General features: G+C 58.7%; 1 protein-coding gene across 1 annotated transcript in view; it reads right to left on the bottom strand.

Moving 5' to 3' along the window:
- Positions 1-17,453, bottom strand: part of HS6ST1 (heparan sulfate 6-O-sulfotransferase 1) — a 41,653-nt gene extending 24,200 nt beyond the window's left edge. Inside the window, exon 1 of the mRNA XM_038564807.1 lies at positions 16,890-17,453. Coding sequence (XP_038420735.1) covers positions 16,890-17,416 — 527 coding nt within the window. The 5' untranslated portion in view covers positions 17,417-17,453. The remainder of the gene's footprint in view (positions 1-16,889) is intronic.
- Positions 17,454-18,028: the final 575 nt, after the last annotated feature.

Genomic DNA, 18,028 nt, shown 5'->3' with positions numbered 1-18,028 from the left:
CTAGAAGCTTCACCAAAGGATGGTGGCATCAACCCTCCAGGGTGCCACTGTGGCCCTTCCTGTCAGCTGAGAAGGCTCCCATATGTGCACCCAGGGCCTCACTTGCTGACCAGCACCCCAGAGGCAAAGGCCTCTGTACTGCCACCGAGCTGACACCAAATTGGTGGGAATTAGGAACCAGAAATGTAGAGGCTGCAGGCCGGCAAGTGGTGCCAGCTGTGCCCTAAGTATTCTGCTTGTCATCAGGAGCCTCCATACCCCGGAGAGAAGCACTAAGTCTATTGCAGTCCAAGACCTGGGAGCCTCCAAAGCCATAAATGACCTCATGTAGGGACCCCTCATAAATCCAGGGGTTCTGAAGTTGTGAGTACGCAGCATGCACCCCCACCCTCCTGCAGCCTGGCTCGTACAGGGCCTACAGGGACAGGTGGGCAGAGAGGACACTGGGGTAGCCCGGCACACAGACCCCACGTGTGTGTAGCCTTAGGCCACTGGTGAAAGAGGGCACCTCACACACCCAAGCATAGACACGGCTGCCCACGGGGGCTGAGGAGCTAACAACTGACCCTCCAAGGTGGGCAGTTATATGGAGGTGAGCGCTACATGAGCAGAGGTCTGTGGCCATGATGAGGCCCAGTGAGTCCCACAGTGCGCCTCATGTCCCACAGTGGCCATATCAGCCTCTTAGGTGGTGGTGGTGATGGGGAGGGGCTGGGCCCTGTGGGCGGTCCACACGGAGACCATTGCAGGGACGAGCCCAATGTGATGTGGGCCACTCCTCTGCTCTGCCCTGTGGGCTCGAGCTCCACAGCTCCCAAGGGTGGGGACCTACCCAGTCCTCTCTGCATCCGCCAAGGCCTTCTGCTCAAAGCCTGTCCCAAAGTCCACTAGGAGCTATCCTGTACCCCGGCCCTCCCCAACTTCTGGGCCCAGGGTCTGACTCCTCTGCTGAGACCCCCAGGGGCTCCCCCTGGTAGTAACTCTCACCCGGCACATCCGCGCCATGCTCTGGACCATCCTACTTGCTCTGATGGAGAAAGGGGGCCCCAGTAGCATTTCTGGTGGGAATATAAAATAGGATGGTGGTTCCTCAAGAAATCAGGCATCAAATCGCGATATAATCAGCGATTCCACTTTTAGCTATACGCCCGAAAGAAGTAGAAGCAGGGACTTGGAACAGGTATGTGTGCTCCTATGTTCACAGCAGCGGCACCCACAACAGCAACGGGTTGAAACAACCCAAGTGTCTGCGCATCGGTGCAGGAAAGTAAAATGTGGTAATAGACATACAACCACACACTGTCCAGCCTCAAAAAGGAAGGAAGCACTGACACACACTACAACGTGGATAGATCCTGAGGAAGTCACGCCAAGCAAAACAGGCTAGCCACAAAAACACAAATACTGTAGATTCCACTTACATGAGGTATACAGAGTCATCAAATTCACAGAAACAGAGAGTAGATGGTGGACGCCAAGGGCTGGAGGAGGGGACGGTAGAAAGTTAGTGTTTAATGGGCATACTTTCAGTTGGAAGATGGAAAAGTTCTGGAGATGCACAGTAGTGATGGGGCACAGCAATGTGAATGGACTTAAAACCAATGAACTATATGCACTTTTAAAAAATGGTTGGAACGGTAAATTTTATGTTATGCATATATTACTACAATTAAAGAAAAAGGCTCTTCCATGATGGGGCACCCGCAGCCAGCTCTGGGCCAGGCAAGTCCTCAAGAACAAAACCATGGCAGGCTTCTCAGGGCCCCTCACGGACTGTGTGACAAAGGAAGCCCACAGAGTTAAACCTGACTGCAGTGCGAGTGTGTTTGGGGGGGCACTTCCTAGGCTCTCTAGAACAGTGACAGGACCAAAGAGAAGATCCAGAGCACCAGGCCTGGTTGGCCTTGGATGGGGAAGAAATGCGTGCAGACCTAGCCAGGACTCGGCGTGACCTGAGAACACCATTTCTGTTCTTTAGCTGGACAGGGCAGGGGCCCAGCAAGCACCCATCCCCTGAGGGGACGAGGGAGCACAGCCTCTTCTTCAGCTCTGTACCACACCTCACATCCCATGTGCTCCTGGTGACCCTAACTCTACCAGCCGAGGGACCTCATACCCCTAACAACCCCGAGATGCTGCTCTGCTCCCCCGTCCTATGGACAGGCTCTGAGAGGCTCTGGTCTGGCCTCGGCTGCAGGACCTCCAGCAGGAATGAGCCCCCTGCCCCAGCTCTCCACAAACTGTAAGATGTCACTGTCAATCACAAAAACTGCGAATTCAATCTGATCCAAATGTGATCTTAAGGTAAACAGAATGGACAGCCCTTTCATCCATGACCCTTCCCCTGGGTTCCAGGCACTGAAGCAGGCTGCACTGTCCACCCCATCCCATTTGACAGAGGAGGAAACTGAGGTGCAGACTGAGCACACATTGGTGAGGAGCACAGCGGGGCTTAAGAGAGCTCCGTCTCTGAAGGTCATGGCCTAACTTGTGCTAGGTCCTCAGCAAAGGGTGAGGACACATATGTGAATCATGGTGGAAAGAGGTTCTTGGCCCCTCACCCACTCTCAGCCCCTGCAAACGCTGTCCATCTGCCAGGCACCAAAACACCAGCCCCCAGCAGGAAGAAGGCTGCAGGGATCTCAGGGCTGGGGTCCACTGGCCCCTTCTCCCCTCTGACGAACATCAGGTTTCTCTTCTGAGGCCCAGGCCAGCAGAGCAGATGTCAGGCCCTGGTCTGGGTGGACTATGGCCCTCTCTGCCAACTTTATGCAGCAAACTCCTCCTGCACCTTTTGCAAAATGGGGAACATTTCCAGGGACCCCCAACAGATTGTGACTCTGAATTTCTGCTCAGAATCACAGGCACACAAGGCATGTATCGAGGGCAGGGCTGGTGGAGACAGGATTACACAGGAAATCTCCTGGGTCAGCAAGCTTGGGCCCTGGTGTCCAACCCACCTCAGCAGCCCCCTAAGTCCCTCAGCTCCCTAGGCTGACATTGTGGTTGATAATTGGACACTGCTGTCCAGGACACAGGCCACTACCCTGCTGGAACCTGGCGGGGATAGGGCACTGTGGAGTAGATGGAGGGCCACTCACCCTCCCTACTCTGGCCTCACTGCAGGGCCTTTCCCAGTGCCACAGGCCAGGCCCAGGGGCTATGGGGCTGTGTGTCTACCTGGGAGGCAGCATGTATGTGAGGGTACTGGGCAAGTCCACCTGGGGGCTGGTGGTGTGAGGGGTCTCTGGGGCTTCTAGGCCAGCAGGTGAGCAGCTCCTGTAGCTAGAGGTCTACAGCTCTGTCCCAAGCCTGTCCCTAGTCACCCCTGCTTCCCTTCTTCCAGCGAGGAAGGGAGAGGCAGCTGGGCCTCCAGATCCACCTATCTGTCCAATCACCTGTTTGTATTTATCTCTTTAAGTAGGCCTGAGAGACACCTGGAGGCGGGGAGGAGAAGGACAGGCTGGTGCAGGTGCACAGGGTAGGCTCCATGACTGGAGTGGGGCTTCCTGTCTGGCAGTCACCCATGCGGTCGGCCCCACAGCCACATACATGCTCAGTGCCAGGGGCCTCCACTGTCACTCCTGGAGGCCACCCCAGGGATGAGCCCCAGGCAGCAAGGGCAGCACAGTCCCTTACCCCATCCCAGCCTGGGGTCCTTGCCGTGGGAGCACAACCACCATGTCTCAGGTGTGGTGAGGACCATGTGATGGCAGCCAAAGAGAGCGCCGAGGGTACCCCACCCGTCATGCCTGCCTAAGAAACAAGGATGGCTGTCACTGTCATTAGCCAGAGCCCCTTCTCCTAGGGAGGGCAGGAAGGTGGAAGGGAGCCCCAAGGTCCAGCTGTCTGAGAAGCCTGGTCTTTGACCCCTGACAAAGCCTCTCTCCACCTTCCTGTCCAGGCAGGGGACTTGAGGGGTGGCCCACCTTGGCTCCAGGCTGCCCCTCCACTGCTCTGCAACAACAGCAAATCTTCCTTGAAAAGACACTTCCTTAAAGTCCCAGCTGTTCCGACGGGTGGCCCAACCACCAAGTGGAAAATTGCTCAGCTCTAAAGAGGACGAAGGGAACATCCCAAAGTGCCACCACTTGTAGGGAAAGAAGGAATTCTTGTTCCTGAATGTTTCTGAGTCATTGCTGGCTCCAGCGCTCAGGCTACTGTGAGGAGCATGCGTGTGGGTGTGCAGCCGCGGGGCTGTGGGAGCGTGTGGGTGCCTTGTGCAGCCTACGGTCAGCCCTGGGAGCCCTCCAGCCTCTCCCCTTCCTGAGGTGGGGGCCGGTGCCCCCTAGGCCCATATGAATCCTGCCCCGGCCTGAGGCTGCTCCTCTGTGAGGCAGAGGATGGCCCATGGTTGGCAGTGACACTCAGCAGCAATCACAGGGAGCCATGACATGTGGTTGGTTCAGGAGAGGCCATGGCCCCTGCTGCAGGAGCAGGTGCCTGTTACCTCCTATCCTGGATGCTGTGTGTGCAGGCATGAGGGTGGGAGGGAGCTAGGAGCCCAGCAGAGACCCACGCTGCCGGCTGCACATATAATCTGTGCTGAGGATGGGGTGAATATGCTTCTCCCGACCTCAGGGACACGTGTGTGCCTGTGTGAGGCCGGAGGGCCCACCCACTGGATCCTCTAGTACTTATGGGAGCAATGGCTGGGTGTCCTTGGAGCTCAGCTGGCCGGAATGGCCTGTTTCTTTACCCAGCCCACATGGTTGGCAGCTGATGAGCAGTGCTGCTGGCCTCTGCCTCTCCAGCCAGATACACTTGGGTCCCAGCCTGGCCTGAGGGCAAGGGAGCACAGAGGGCCAGGCCCTCCTTGATGCCCAGTGGATCCTCTCCCTGAATAAAGTCAAGCCCCAATCAATCAGAGAACATTCCAGTCTAAGCCACAAAGCCAATCTCATCCCTTAGGAACACCTGCTGGCACCAGGAAACCTGTCAGCGTTGGGAACGGGGAAGGCTGCCAGCCTTCCTAACCCCTTGTTGCACACTGCGTGGCCACAGTGTGGAGGTTTTCAGCCAGGCCCTGCACCCTCCGCTGGTGCTGCTGACGGGCCCAGAGAGGCATACTAAGGGGAGAAGGCCCGCTCCCAGGCCCGTGACTCTATGGCCACATCCTCAGCTATAGCATGTACTACTGTTCCAGGAAAAAAATCTGAAGATAAATATTTAAACCATGGCTTCTAGGTCTACCACAACATTTTCCATAGCCTTGTGCTTCTTCTTTGCCGCTTGTGAGATGGACCAGGTTAGCTATGGGGGACACCTAACCCTGCCCAGGAGGCTGGGTGCATTCCTTCAAGTGTCTGTCCTCCGCAAGGGGATGCAACTTGGGAGCAGGACCAGAGTCCACGCTGACTACCTCTTCTTAGGACTGGCTCTAGAATGACAGCTGCCAAGCAGCTACAGCCATGGGTGTGGTTAGGGCCCACATGGGACTCCAGGACTTGAGTTCAAGTCCTCGGTGAGCTGTCTAAGCTTGTGACCTTTGGCAGGTTGCTTGGACTCTGAGACTGCCTCCCCACTGTGAGAACAGTGGAAGCAACACATCACAGTGACCTGGGACAGTGCCTGTCAGTAGGCCCGTTGGTCCCTGCAGGTCAGTGCCGAGTCCCCGGCAGGGGAGTGGGGGTCCAGGGTGCATCCAGATTAAAGCCAGAGCAAGATGTGAAAAGACCCTGACTAGTATTACTTGGAGAAAACCTGCCTCTGGTCTGGCAGATGGATAGCAGATACGCCACCTAAGGGGGTCAAGACCCTGCCTCTGTGGACTAGAGGAAGCTGACAGTGTAAGCCATGGGATGTGCCTGCTGCTGAAACCCCCCGGACTCTCTTGCTTTGGGGCTGCCTGCCTGTCAGGCACAGCTGGGCACCCAGTCCAGACATAGCAGTGCAGCCCTGGCAAGGAAAGGTGGGGACCATGATCTGCCGGGGGTGCCCCTCCGAGATCGCACAGAACAAGGGCTCAGGAAAAAAAACTGTTGAGCAAATTAAAACAACTTGCGAGGTTCCACGCACAAAGCCCAGGCTGCTTAAAGCAAGGATTTCCTGTTACTCTGCAGGCAACAGCTGCTGGCCTGCAGGGTCAGGATCCTATGCCAGGTGGTGGTGTGGCCTGGCCAGAGCTCAGACTTGAAACAGGCTGGGGGAGGCCACAGGTAGCTGCAGGCCATCACCCCTCGGCTCTCTGGTAACCCACTGATCCTCCCAGGAGCATTTCCTCTGGAAATGACCCAGAACAGCTCACATGATGTCTTGATGGACAGGTCCCTGTTCCCCAGGAGGCTGGCTGGGCTGCTGTGCCATCCCCAACCCAGCTGCCCCACTTGTGGCACAAGGGAAGGGCCACATATGTCAGCCCTGTCTGGAGTCCGAGGACCAGACCTCTCTGCTTAGTGGCACCTCACTGCCTCTGGCCTGGCCGGTGGATGGACAGTGGCCAGAAACGCAGGGGTCAGGTTGGAGCAAGCAGAGAACGGGGCGGGGGGTGAGAGGGATCACAGGAGCCCTTAACCTTGTCTCGCCAAGCAAGGCCCACGTCCCCAGCCAGGTGGGGTTCTTTGGTCTGTGGGGAGCCCCTGCCAAATGCAGAACTGCTCTGTGGTTCAGCCTGGGCCCCATGGACAGTGCCCATCCTCCAGACGAACATGGTGGTATGTGACAGAGCCCAAGGCCCTGGCTGCTGGCCTCAGATAGGCAGATTGAGGGCTCCAGGAAGGGAGAGGGCCCATGCTGTGGAATGAGCCAGAAGGACAGATCAGGGTACCAGGGCCTCTTAAGCAAAGCTCTCATATCCCAGGATTCTGCTGGCCTGGTTGAGCATTTTGTGCCTGCCTGATGCCCACTGGGTTCCCTTTCCACTCACCTGCCTGAGGACAGGGTCTGCTCCTGCTCTGGAGCAGCCCCACATCAATCCCACCACCTTCCTTTCATCTGCCCGGCTAAAACATGACCACCTTTTACTTGATAAAAAGGGTGTTTTCCACTGGACACACTGTCAGCCTAGCTTCTAGGCAAGCGAAGGAATGAACTTCCCCTGATGGGACTGGGCTTCTTGACTATGCTGAATGAAATAAAGCAGGAGTCGGTAGGCCCTGAACTTCCAGGGTTCAGATGGTTGGCCAACAAGCAGCCCTCTGTCTGGACTTGTATGAGTAAAACAAGCTGCCTAGACCTGCCTGCCCACCTGCCTGCCCCAAGGGAACAGAGGCGAGGAGGAGGGGCCTGTGTCTGGAGCTCCTCTTTGGGGTAAGTGGCCCTGGAGTGCTGCAGTGTGCTGGACAGGATGGAGGGCTGTGGCTAGGGTTCGGGACGGGGCAGCTGAGGTCTTGGCTCTCCACACAGGGCCCACTTACTCCCCGGCTTTGCGCCCACCTGGGCAGTGCCTCTTCTTGCAGGGGACATTTGACACCTCCAAATTCCCCTAGGAGGCCATCTGCTCTGCCTTGCCCTGTCCCACCTGCCCTTGCTCCCCACTGTACCACCTTGGGCTCCTGGGAAAGCTCATCTTTGCAACAGTCACGTTAACTTCACCATGGCAGGCAGTGTGCCCAGGAGATGCCTGGCTCTCCCCTTCCAGATGGGGACCTTGGGGAGGGCTTAACAGGAAACCCTGGAGCCACACAGCTGCGTGTGAATCTCATCTCTGCCAGCTGTGATCTTGGGTGACAAGTTACTTGGGCTCCCGGAGCCCTGGTTTTCTTATCTAACAGATATAAGGAAGGAGGGCCTGGCAGTGAGTGTGGCAGTTGGTACAAGTCACAGGCTCTTGGCCTGTGCCTTCTAGGTGAGAACACCTGCTTGTCCTGCTCCCCAGCACAGCGCACACCCTGTAAGCAGGGTGCATGTGGCACAGCAACCTCACTTCACATGATAGCATCTTCCCCAAGCCTCCCTCCGTTAGCTGGAGTCTGGCTGGAGGACCTTCTCCTGCTGGTGCAAAGTTTTCCTGGTGGGGAATGGGGGCCACATTGCAGAGACAACTCCACCTGGCCTCACTACTCCAAGACAACCCCTCTTACCCCCCTCTAGCTTCCGTGATGCAAATGTAAAACTCAAGGTTTGCTGGTCCTCTTCTCCCAAGGACACCAATGCTCCAGAAAAGCAAATATTTACATGTGATGCTTTAAAGCTCCTAACTCAAAGAGTCTGAGTTTGTTCCTGGAGCCCCATGAGCCAGGCCTATGATGGCAGGAGCTAATTCCCAGATGGACAATGATTTATGGGCCACTCCCCCCAGGCCAACTGGGGATGTGGTCTAGAAGTAAACGCTGCACATATGGGGCTGGGGTCACATGGGGCTGAGGGTGGGTGGTGTGTGTTCTGAGGCCCATGCAGGGACAGCCCTATGTTGGTGCAGCAAACAGGGACCAGGCACCAGCCAGGAGGCTAAGCCCTGCCTAGATTTCCATCCAGTGGGAAGGAGGCTCCTGGGACTTTGGAGCAGTGGGTTCCAGCCTCTGGTTTTGACTGCAGGATCCTTTTCCCCATCAAATCTCACAGGGACCCCAACAAGCAGGATCTGTGGGTGGGAGATGCCCGGCAGGAGGCTCATGTACTTGTTTGGCCTTCTTAGGGTGGGCTCACGCAGTGGCTGCCCTGGGTGTCGCTGAGGGCTTCCAAGGAAGGCCCTGGGAGTATCCCCACTGCTGGAAGGACAGCTGTTAGTCGGCCATCTGTCCCTCTCCTCAGTCTTCCGGGCCTCTGGCTGAGCTCCCACCACGGGGGTTACCAGAGAGGCTCAGCAGTCAGCAGGTACGCTGCCCTCCGTCCCCTGCCTCTGCACTTGGTGCCATCGGCTGGAGGACAGAGGCCTGGCTGGCCTGTGCGGCCCACACTGGTGCAGGCCTCAGTAGACCAAATGCTTATGACAACATGTGGCACAGAAGGACCGTAGGGAGGAGAGGCCTGGCAAGCACACCACCACAGAACCTCGTAGTAAGAGACACGAAGAAGACACCCCACCCCTCAGGGCAGAAAACAGCCTGAAAACGCTAACAGGTAGGTGGTGGGAGGAAACCTCAGTGGTGGTGGTAACCACATGCTAGCATGCCTGTCCCACTGGTCACAGGAACAGGCAGTTAAGACCACAGCATCCGCCTCACAGCTGCTGGCCTGGTAGAGAGGACAGTGTGCTACAGGCCTCAGGCACGGTGCTGGGAGTCTGAGGAGCCAGTCTGGAGAGCACTGGTCACATCCAGTAGGGCTGAGGATGGACCACCTGCCCTCCAGCCCACTCACAGGGACACGCAAAAGCAGGGGTGGCCAGGCCTGGATGCTGCCACCGAGTCTGCTCTTGCAACAAAGCAAGGGAAAAAGAGGGTGCCGTAATCCATGAAACACATAGTGGTGAGGGAGGTGGGTGGCAGGCGGGAGCCACAGCAGGCTTCCTTGTGCCCCTGTGGTAAACTCTCAGCCTGCAGTGAGGACAGAGGGACCGGCAGCACAGATCACGACCAGCAAGTGAACACGAACAAGCCTGCCACATCACAGCGATCCACGTCTGTGGAAGGTGAGCACGGCCTAGGGGCTTTCTCAAAATCCAGGGAGCAAGCACAGAAAGGAACAGAGTGGTCCCCAATAACACAGCCTGGGGTGAGCGGAAGACCCCTATGGCTGAAGCACAGCACGTCTTGGATGGTCGTATCGAAGGCCAGTGATGCTGGGTGGATGTCCCAGATAATGAGACTTTGGGTGCTGTAAGGAAGCCCCCCTGCCAGTCCCCAAGCTGACTGGGACAGGTGCCAAGTGCCTAGCTGGCCGAAGGGCCCTTCCCTGTTCACAGAGAGGGGATGCACTGTGGCCTCTTATAAAAGAGTCTCCAGTACCAGGCACAGTGCCTGTGAGCGGCAGAACCAGGATTCAACCCAGCTGGTCCAGTCCCAAGCCCACCCTGACCCCTGCTTTGCTGCCACCCTGGCCACCCGCTGTTGTTGCTCTCCCGCGGACTTCTTCACTGATGGTGGGAGAGGCTGCCTGGAGGGCTCCTCTCTCCTCCTCTGATTCCTTGTGGAGGCCTTGAGCTGCTGCCCATGCCTTCTGGAAGGAATCACGGGTCAAGTCCCATGTGTCTCCATCCTCCACTGGTACCCCAGAGCCCCGTCTAACTGGGGAGGGCCCAGGAGCTTTTGCAATGGCCTTGTAGACCTTGGTGTACCCTGGTGAACAGAGGCCCGAGACCCAGGATGGTTGGTTAAGTGAACGAAGGAGCTGGGGTGGGCATGGGGCTTCCAAGTAGTCCAGGCATCCTGGAGGAAGCTTCAAGAGAGGTGGAAGAAGATAGCATTGCAGGAAGAGCTGCCAGCTGGCCTGGTGTGTGTGTGTGTGTGTGTGTGGGTGGGGGGTGCCCTGTGCCTCCCAAGCATAGCTCCTAGCACCCAGCCTGGTTGGGGCAGCTGGCGACAGTGGGAGAGAAGGGCTGCCTGCCTCGTTTCTGCTCCCCCATCAAGGAAAACAAGCCCCTGGCCCAGGCTGGGGTAGGATGTGTGTGGTCTTCAGTGGCAGGCCAACCTGCACTCACCACCCACCTGGCTGATCCTAACATCCTCTAAATCTTGCCCATGTTGGGCAGCCTGGGATCAGTGTGGTAACTCTCTGATGTGTGGGTATGTGCATGCCGCACTTCTAGAATAACAAGCCCTGCAAACTAGGGACTTGGGACACAGCTACACCAGGAAGGGGGCACTTTACTAGGGAGCTACAGAGAAATCAGACCACAGGTCCCACAGCCAGAAGGTGACGGACCTACATTCAGGGGCAGACTGGACACCAGCGCCTAGGCCTCTTTCTGTATTTTTCTTGCTGGGATAGCACCTCACCCCAGGGGCCCTGACAACCCAAGCAGAGAGCAAAAACTTGATAGGAAGAAAAAGAGCCAGTGGTGTTCTGGAAGAGGCAAGAACAAGAGTCTGGAGAGACCAAAACTTTCCTGCAAACACATCTCCTCATCTGTGAGTGCTGGCAAGGGAGGCTGAGGCACAGGCCTCAAGGCAAAGGAGAGCAGGGTTGCCAATGAGAAGTACCTACATGGTTATAAATAATTGCTGAGAAGCACTCAGAAAGCATCTTCTCAGGAGAGAGCCTGAGTGCCCTTCCCGTTTCTCACACTCTCCACAGACCAGCTGAAATGTGTCCTGGCCTAAATCATGCCACCCCTCCAACTGGGCCAGGGGTGGGCAGGTAGCTGCAGCCCCCCAGGACCATCTGGGAGCGACCCGGTCACATGGGAGTGGCAGTGGGGGGCACCGGCCAGTTGGCTGCCAGCACCTCTGACGCCATCGGCAAAGCTTGCCTGGCGCGGCCGTGCCAGAGCCAAGAGGATGCGGCCCGTTCCCACCTTCCTGCTACTCGGGTGAAGACAGCCATATGTTTTCCAGTTAGGCGATGATGCGGGTCTGCATGTGAAACTGCCTGCGTCTGCCCAGGGTCTTGGAAGCTGCATGCACCGAACCTGGCTGGTGTGACCGAATGCTTGGCTATTGTCCTCACCCACAGTCTTCCTGGCTGGGGCAGGGCAGGGAGGGCACAGAAGAGGGCTGGTGGGCACATGGGCTTCAGGACACACATCTCAGTACAGCTCCTCTCTAGGCCTAAGGTCTCTGCAAGTTCCCCAACATTGCTGGGTCTTGACCTCCTTATGTGGAAAATGGGGAAAATCGTCACAGACCTGCCTTGTTGGGGTGGTGGGGCCAATTACCCATTCCAAGTACCTACTGAGTACTTGGGGGGAGACAGGAGCCAGCCTCTTTTCTGTACTTCCCTCTGGGACCCTGGTTTCCTCAGATCTGGGTCTTCATAGTCTGCTACCCCTTTCCTACGGACCCCAAGTGACTGGCTCTCAGCTGCACCTGGCTCTCTGGGCAGGGCCAAAAAGCAGGTATCTGTGACCAGATGAGCAGGTACTTTGGGTGACTGGGCACATCTCCTCCCAAGACCCCTGAGGTTTAGACCACCCCTGAGGGTACATGCACCAAGCAGGACTTTGTGATAAAAACCACAGACACATTCTGCTGAGCAAAGTAAACTCTTCAAATCCACAAGGATATTTCATCCCAACAAGGGTGCTGTTGAAGCCGGCACTCAACACATGTGGCAACACAGTTGCAGACTCTCCAAAAAGTAACTTCACACTCATACTGATGGTATTTGAACCTTGAGACCTTTCAACTCGGACCATTCCTAGGAACTTCCAAAGGAAATGAGAGCTCCGCAGAATATCTACATACAAGCACATCCCCTACAGCATCACTTACAGGAGCCAGAGACTGGAAATCTCCAAGCTCAACAACAAGAGCAGAACTAACAATGCACCCAGAGGGGGATTGTCTGCAGCTACTAAAATATTAAGTTTTTAATAAGAAAGAACAACATTTATGGAAAATTTATATTATAGTTTCAATTACAGTAAAAAAAAAAAAAGCATGTGTGAGGAATACACTGAGTTTTCTTTTCTCTTTTATGTTTTCCTACCAATTATCACATAATCATTACAACAACAACAACAATAAAAGGATGAAACGTGAAGGAAAGACTCCAAAGACTCGGGGTCCCTTGAGGATGACAAAGCCAGACCTCCACACTGACAGCCTGCTACTCCCCAAGGACAGCAGCCAAATCTTTCACACCTCCAACTGAGAAAGAAAGAAAAAGACCAGGGGCCTCACAGGCCCCTGGGTAGGAGGGTAGGAGCTGTGCCCCCTGGGAAAGGTTTTCTGACCCTGGAGCCGGCAGTCCCCAGCTCAGAGCCAGCCCCCAACAGCACAGTGGTCCAGCCCACACTGCATGGCCCCACATTTTATAAGCGAGAGGCCTGGAAGCACAGGACTTGGTCTTGCAAGTCCCGGGTGCTGGAAAGAAAACCTGAGTTATGGAGATAATTTCACAAGACAGAACACCATTTAAAATAATTGTCAGCAGCTATTGAAAAGTTTGTCTTCTTGTGCATTTGCCTAAAAAGATGTTTTTGGTTCTGGTTATGAACGAAAACCTAATTCTGAACATCTTGACCTCAGATTCCCCTCATCTCCACGCAAGGTTTCCCTAGGTGATTCAGGCCATAGTGACACTCCAACCAGGTCCCATAGGTTGTCTGGGCCCCCATTCATGGGTTACAGTCACATGCTCTAGGTAACATCTGCCCCACTGCAGGCAAATGTGGGTTTTGTCCCCTGACCATGTGGAAGAAAGGAATTGTAAAGGCAAACTGAAGTTCTTCCTGCATGCCGCAGAAAGAACTGTTTCAGCAATGCCCCAATCTTAAGTCTGACCAACCTGGCTGGACCCACTGAGGGGCCCCTGAGGCCCTCTGGGAGCAGCACTGCACTCAAGGGGGACTCTGAACTTCATTCACTAGAGGACTCACAGAGGGACACAGCTCCCAGAGCGTGTGGCATCAGGAAGAGAACAATCTCGGAGCCAACATGTGGGCAGTACCCACTCAGCATCCGGCCAGTGCCAACATGCTATGGACGTGCCAGGATGGCAGATGAAGTGTGGCTGAGGGCATCTAAGGCAGTAGGGTGTTGCCAGGGAAGGCTTCCTGGAGGAAGGGGTAGCAGAGCTGAGGCTGAGGCAGCTGCTGGAGAGCCAGCAGAGGATTGGGAGGAGAGGACAGCACCCTGGGGCAGAAGGTAGCAAAGGCTCAGCTGAGAGCACTGGCAGATTTTTGGAACACAGGAACACAGCATAGCGGGGGGTATGTGACCAGAACGAGGCTGGGGACTGAGAGGGTACAGGCCATTGATGCTAGTGCTCCTACACAGCAACATCATCAGGGGCTCCTAGGGGCCTTGCTGCAGAGAGGGTCTGGGAGAGTCCCGAACCCCATGGAGGTGGCCTGGAAGCCATATGGGAACCCAAATGCCCTTGGTGACTCCAAATGAAGCCTACAACAACTTGGCCTGCCCTGGCCAGGGCAACCCAGGCCAAACCCTGACTGTATCTCCTTCTCTGTCCCCTTTAGGTAGATGGGGAGAGAAATGAGAGGCATCCTGGCTGTTAGGGAGTATCGTTCTGACTCCATGAAGTGACATGGAGCATGGGGTGCAGAGACACTAACCAAAGTGGCCCTTGGCTGGCCACCTGCCTGCTGCCTCCGGGCAGCCTCACTACTCCAAGTCAGTCCTTCCTGGGGGCCTTTCAAGCGCCCTGGCTGATCCTAGCAGGTGCGGCAGCCCCTGCAGCGGACATCAGCCTAAGAGGGACCTACTGATGCTTTGCTCACACACATCTTCTTTCTTTCAACTCAGGAAGTACTAACACTGCTAGAAGTTGCAGACTGTATTCCAGGAAGATACATCTCCTCACCCTCAAGTCTGTTACCTCAACACCTGCCCAGCTTAGAACCCCCCAGGCTGATGATGGATGCCATATGCTGGTGAGGTTCTGGTGCTGTGGAAACCCCTGCTCCACTAAGTCACAAGGCCCACCTCCCCTAGGCCCCCATATACTGCAGATACTAGCCCCAGGAGCTGGGAGGGGCTTGGTGGAGTTTCTAGAAGCACTCCTCATGCCTGCAACATGCTGGGCTCTGGGGACCAAGGGGGAAGGAAGGGTCCTCATCCTAGGCCCAGGCCCCCAGGGGCTTGTCAGGAAGGCTCTCAGAGTTAGGCCCATCCCTTCCTCAGTTACCCAGCCAGGCAGTACTCTAGAGCCCACAGGGCCGGGGGGGGGGGGGGGGGGGGGCGGGTGGATGGGCCCTGGTCTGTTGGAAGGAAGGGGAGGGTGACATTTGGAGCCCCGAAACCAGGCTTTCCATGGAATCTGGGCACTGACAATATTCATCCAGAGAGGTGCCAGGTCCCTGGGGCAGGTGGGAGAACTGCATCCTGACCTACAAAGTACCCCGGTCCAGTCCCAGACTAGGGGAACACTCAGAGAGCTTAAAAACACACAAGGCCAAGATTACCCTGACCTCTCAGGGAAGCTCTTTAAAAAAGCAATCTACCTAGCGCCTGGAAGACAAACAAAGGGGGCGGCGGGGGTGGGGTGGGGGGGAAGCGGCACAAGAGATGAAGCTCTGTCATCTGTCTTTTGGCATGGCTCACTCCCAAAGTGGACCAGAGAGGGAGGGCCTCCCGAGGACCCTGGAAACCCCTCCTCCACCCAGCCTGCATGCTGCTGAGCTCAGCAACCTCCAGGCGGAGGGGCTGGCAGCCCACCGCAGCAGAGGCATCCGGCTGACTAGGCACGGCATTTTCTATTCTTGCTACACATAGCCACCCAGGGGAGGGGGTGCTGGGCCTCTCTTGTGTAGCACCTGCAGGCCGGGTCCCCAGGGCTTGGCCCCCCAGTTCTCGTCTGTAAGTGTGGCTGGGCCTCCTGCTCTGGTGGATGAACTCCAGAGAAGGGAGGACAGGGCTCTTCATCCTGGTGAGCCAAAGGGAAGCAGCCTCGGGAGATGGGCTGCAGGAAGAGTGTCCTGGTCTCGGCAGCCCCGGAGAGAGTTCTGCACACTGTGCCCTCTGGGGTTCTCCTGTGCTAATTCCCTCTGGCAGACAGGATGGTGCCTACCCTCACCCCTCCCGTAGGCAGGGAGGTGCCCATCTGGGCCTATTTGAGCTGGTCAGTGCCCAGTTCTGGGGGACCACAGCCCTGGTGGGCCAGCAGCTGCAAAGCCCAGAACTGGCTCAGTCTAGCAGAGTGGCTGGACCACAGTGGCAAAGGGGTAGGAGGTGGGTGCTACCCCAGGAAAGTGCAGCCATGCAGAGCAGGCAAGCAGCAAGGCTTTAAGGGCTTTGGGGTGGTAGCTGTGTTACCGGGGGGCTGTAAGAGCTCTGGGACATTACTTCTCAGGCTATGAGCTGCCATGGGGGGTGGGGGGTGGGGGGTGGGGTGGGCAGGGGATGGGGCAGCCAAGGGGGAGTCAGGTGATCTCTGCCCATAGCTCTGGGGCCCTAGTTTCCGGACAGCCCGGGGAAAGACCACAAGAAAAGGACTGAAGAACTGAGCAGGAGAGCAATCCACAGAAAACGTTGAACTCCGGACTGGGCAGATACTCAAGCTTTGTCCCCCAAACACACCAGAGACCCCGTGCAGCCTCTTGACCCAGCAGAGTGCCAACAAACACAACTACACAGCTCACAGACGCTCCCCGCTCCCCGCCCGCTCCCCGCCCCTGCCTGTCGGTAGGTGCAGTCCTAAAACAAATCTGGTAGGTAAACAAAAAAACGGGCAAGAAGACCTCACTCCTGGCCCCTCCCGGCCCAGACATCACAGGGAGAAGGCCCTCAGGGCTCCAAGGCCAACAGGAGGAAAAGAACGGGTATTTTAAGCACTGGAAACGCGGCCTGCCCTCTGAGGCTGTGGCTAGAGTCCTTCCCAGGGGAGCTGCCCCCAACACTGCAGGTCAGCCCTGTGCCTCCAAACTCCGGAGAGATGGGGGGCTCCCGAGGAAAGCGTCTGAGTAGGCACCCCTGACTCCGCACCCCCCTCCTTTTGGCCGTTGGTCGGTTTCTGCTGCTCTTCCAGAGGGAGCCTGCAGCCGCCTCTGGGCACCGGGCGGGGCGGGCAGCACGGCCTCCTCCCCGCCCCCGGTCGCACTCGGGCCTTTGTTCCACCTGCGCGGACCTGCCGGCAGCTCCTCCGCGGCTCTTTCCGGGCCGGACACCCCCGTTCTCTCCCCTCCGCCTGGGGAGCGAGGGCCGCCGCGGGCAAGCGAACGCCCCTGGGCCACACGAGCCGAGGCACCCACCTCCCCGTGGCGCGGCACACGCCAGCCGGGACCGCAGGGGGGCGGGGGCGGGGGCGGGGGCGGGGGGGGCGAGGAGCGGAGGGCGGGGAGGGCGGGGAGGGGAGGGGAGGGCGGGGCGGCCCCGGGCCGCAGGGCGACTGAGCCCCGGGCGCGCCGCGGGTCGGGCCGCAGGATGCCGCGGGGGCGGGCGGCGGCTCACCTGGGCGTGCGCAGCGCGGCGGGGTCGCGGCGGTCCAGCACGCCGGGCACGCAGCTGGTGAGCTCGGTCCAGTCGGCGTGCAGCCCGCAGCTCCAGCCCGTGGAGAAGCGGGAGAAGAGCCAGGTCTCGCGGCGGTTGGGCCGGTAGCAGGTGCACTTCTTCTGGCCCGGCCGGCAGTCGCAGGGCACCTCGAGGCGCACGTTCTGCACCAGGTGGCGGCCGAAGGTGGTGCCGCCGGTCTTCTGGATGTGCAGGAAGACGATCACGTCGTCGCCCTTCATGTCGAAGCGCAGCGAGCGCTCCAGCTCGCGCACCGGGAAGTAGTACTTCTTCTCGTAGTGCGGGTCGGGCGTGGGGAAGAGGTCCAGGTCGTCGGGCGGCGCGCGGCCGCCGGGGGCGCCCAGGCTCAGCCCCGGGCCCGCGTACTGGTAAAGGATGAGCATGAAGCACGCCGACCCCGCCACCACCAGCACGAACTTGCTGGCGCGCTCAACCATGGTCCTGCCGCCGCCGCGCCGCCGCCGCATGTGTCACCATCGCCGGCGGCCCGGGCGGGCGCGGGGGCGCGGGGGCGCGGGGGGCGCAGCCTCCTCCTCCTCCGCCGCCGCCGCCGCCGCCGCCGCCGCCGCCCGCGCTCCGGCCCGGCCCGGCCCGGCTACTCGTCGCCCAGGCCGCCCGCAGCGGAGCGGGCCCCGGCCCTGCGCGGCGCCATGGCTGCTCTCCGCCCGCCCGCCCGGCCCCGCTCCCGCTCCCGCTCCCGCTCCCCGGGCCGCCCCGGCGCTCGGCTCCGCTCGGCTCCGCTCGGCTCCCGCCCCGGCCCGGCCCGGCCCGGCCCGCCCCCGCCCGCACCGCTCGGGCCAGCCGCCGCCACTCCGCCCCGCGCCGCGCCGCGCCGACCACGCTCTGCGCCGCCCCCCGCGCCGCCGCGTCTCCGCAGTCGCCGCCCGCCCCGGCCCGCCCCGGCCCGCCCCGGCCCGCCCCCGGCCCGCCCCCGCCGCGCCTCTTGCCGTCGCCGCCCGCGCGGGTTCTCGGCGTCACCCCGCCCCCCCCCTCCCCCGCGAGCTCGCGGAGCCCGGGCTGGGGGCCCCGGGCCGGGGCTGGGCGCGGGGATCCGGGTCTGCGGCCGCGGCCCGAGCGCT

This window comes from Canis lupus, chromosome 19 (genome assembly GCF_011100685.1).
Source record: "Canis lupus familiaris isolate Mischka breed German Shepherd chromosome 19, alternate assembly UU_Cfam_GSD_1.0, whole genome shotgun sequence".
Classification (NCBI taxonomy): domain Eukaryota; kingdom Metazoa; phylum Chordata; class Mammalia; order Carnivora; family Canidae; genus Canis; species Canis lupus.
Note: the sequence above shows the minus strand (reverse complement) of the source record. Positions and strands in the feature narration are given on the sequence as shown.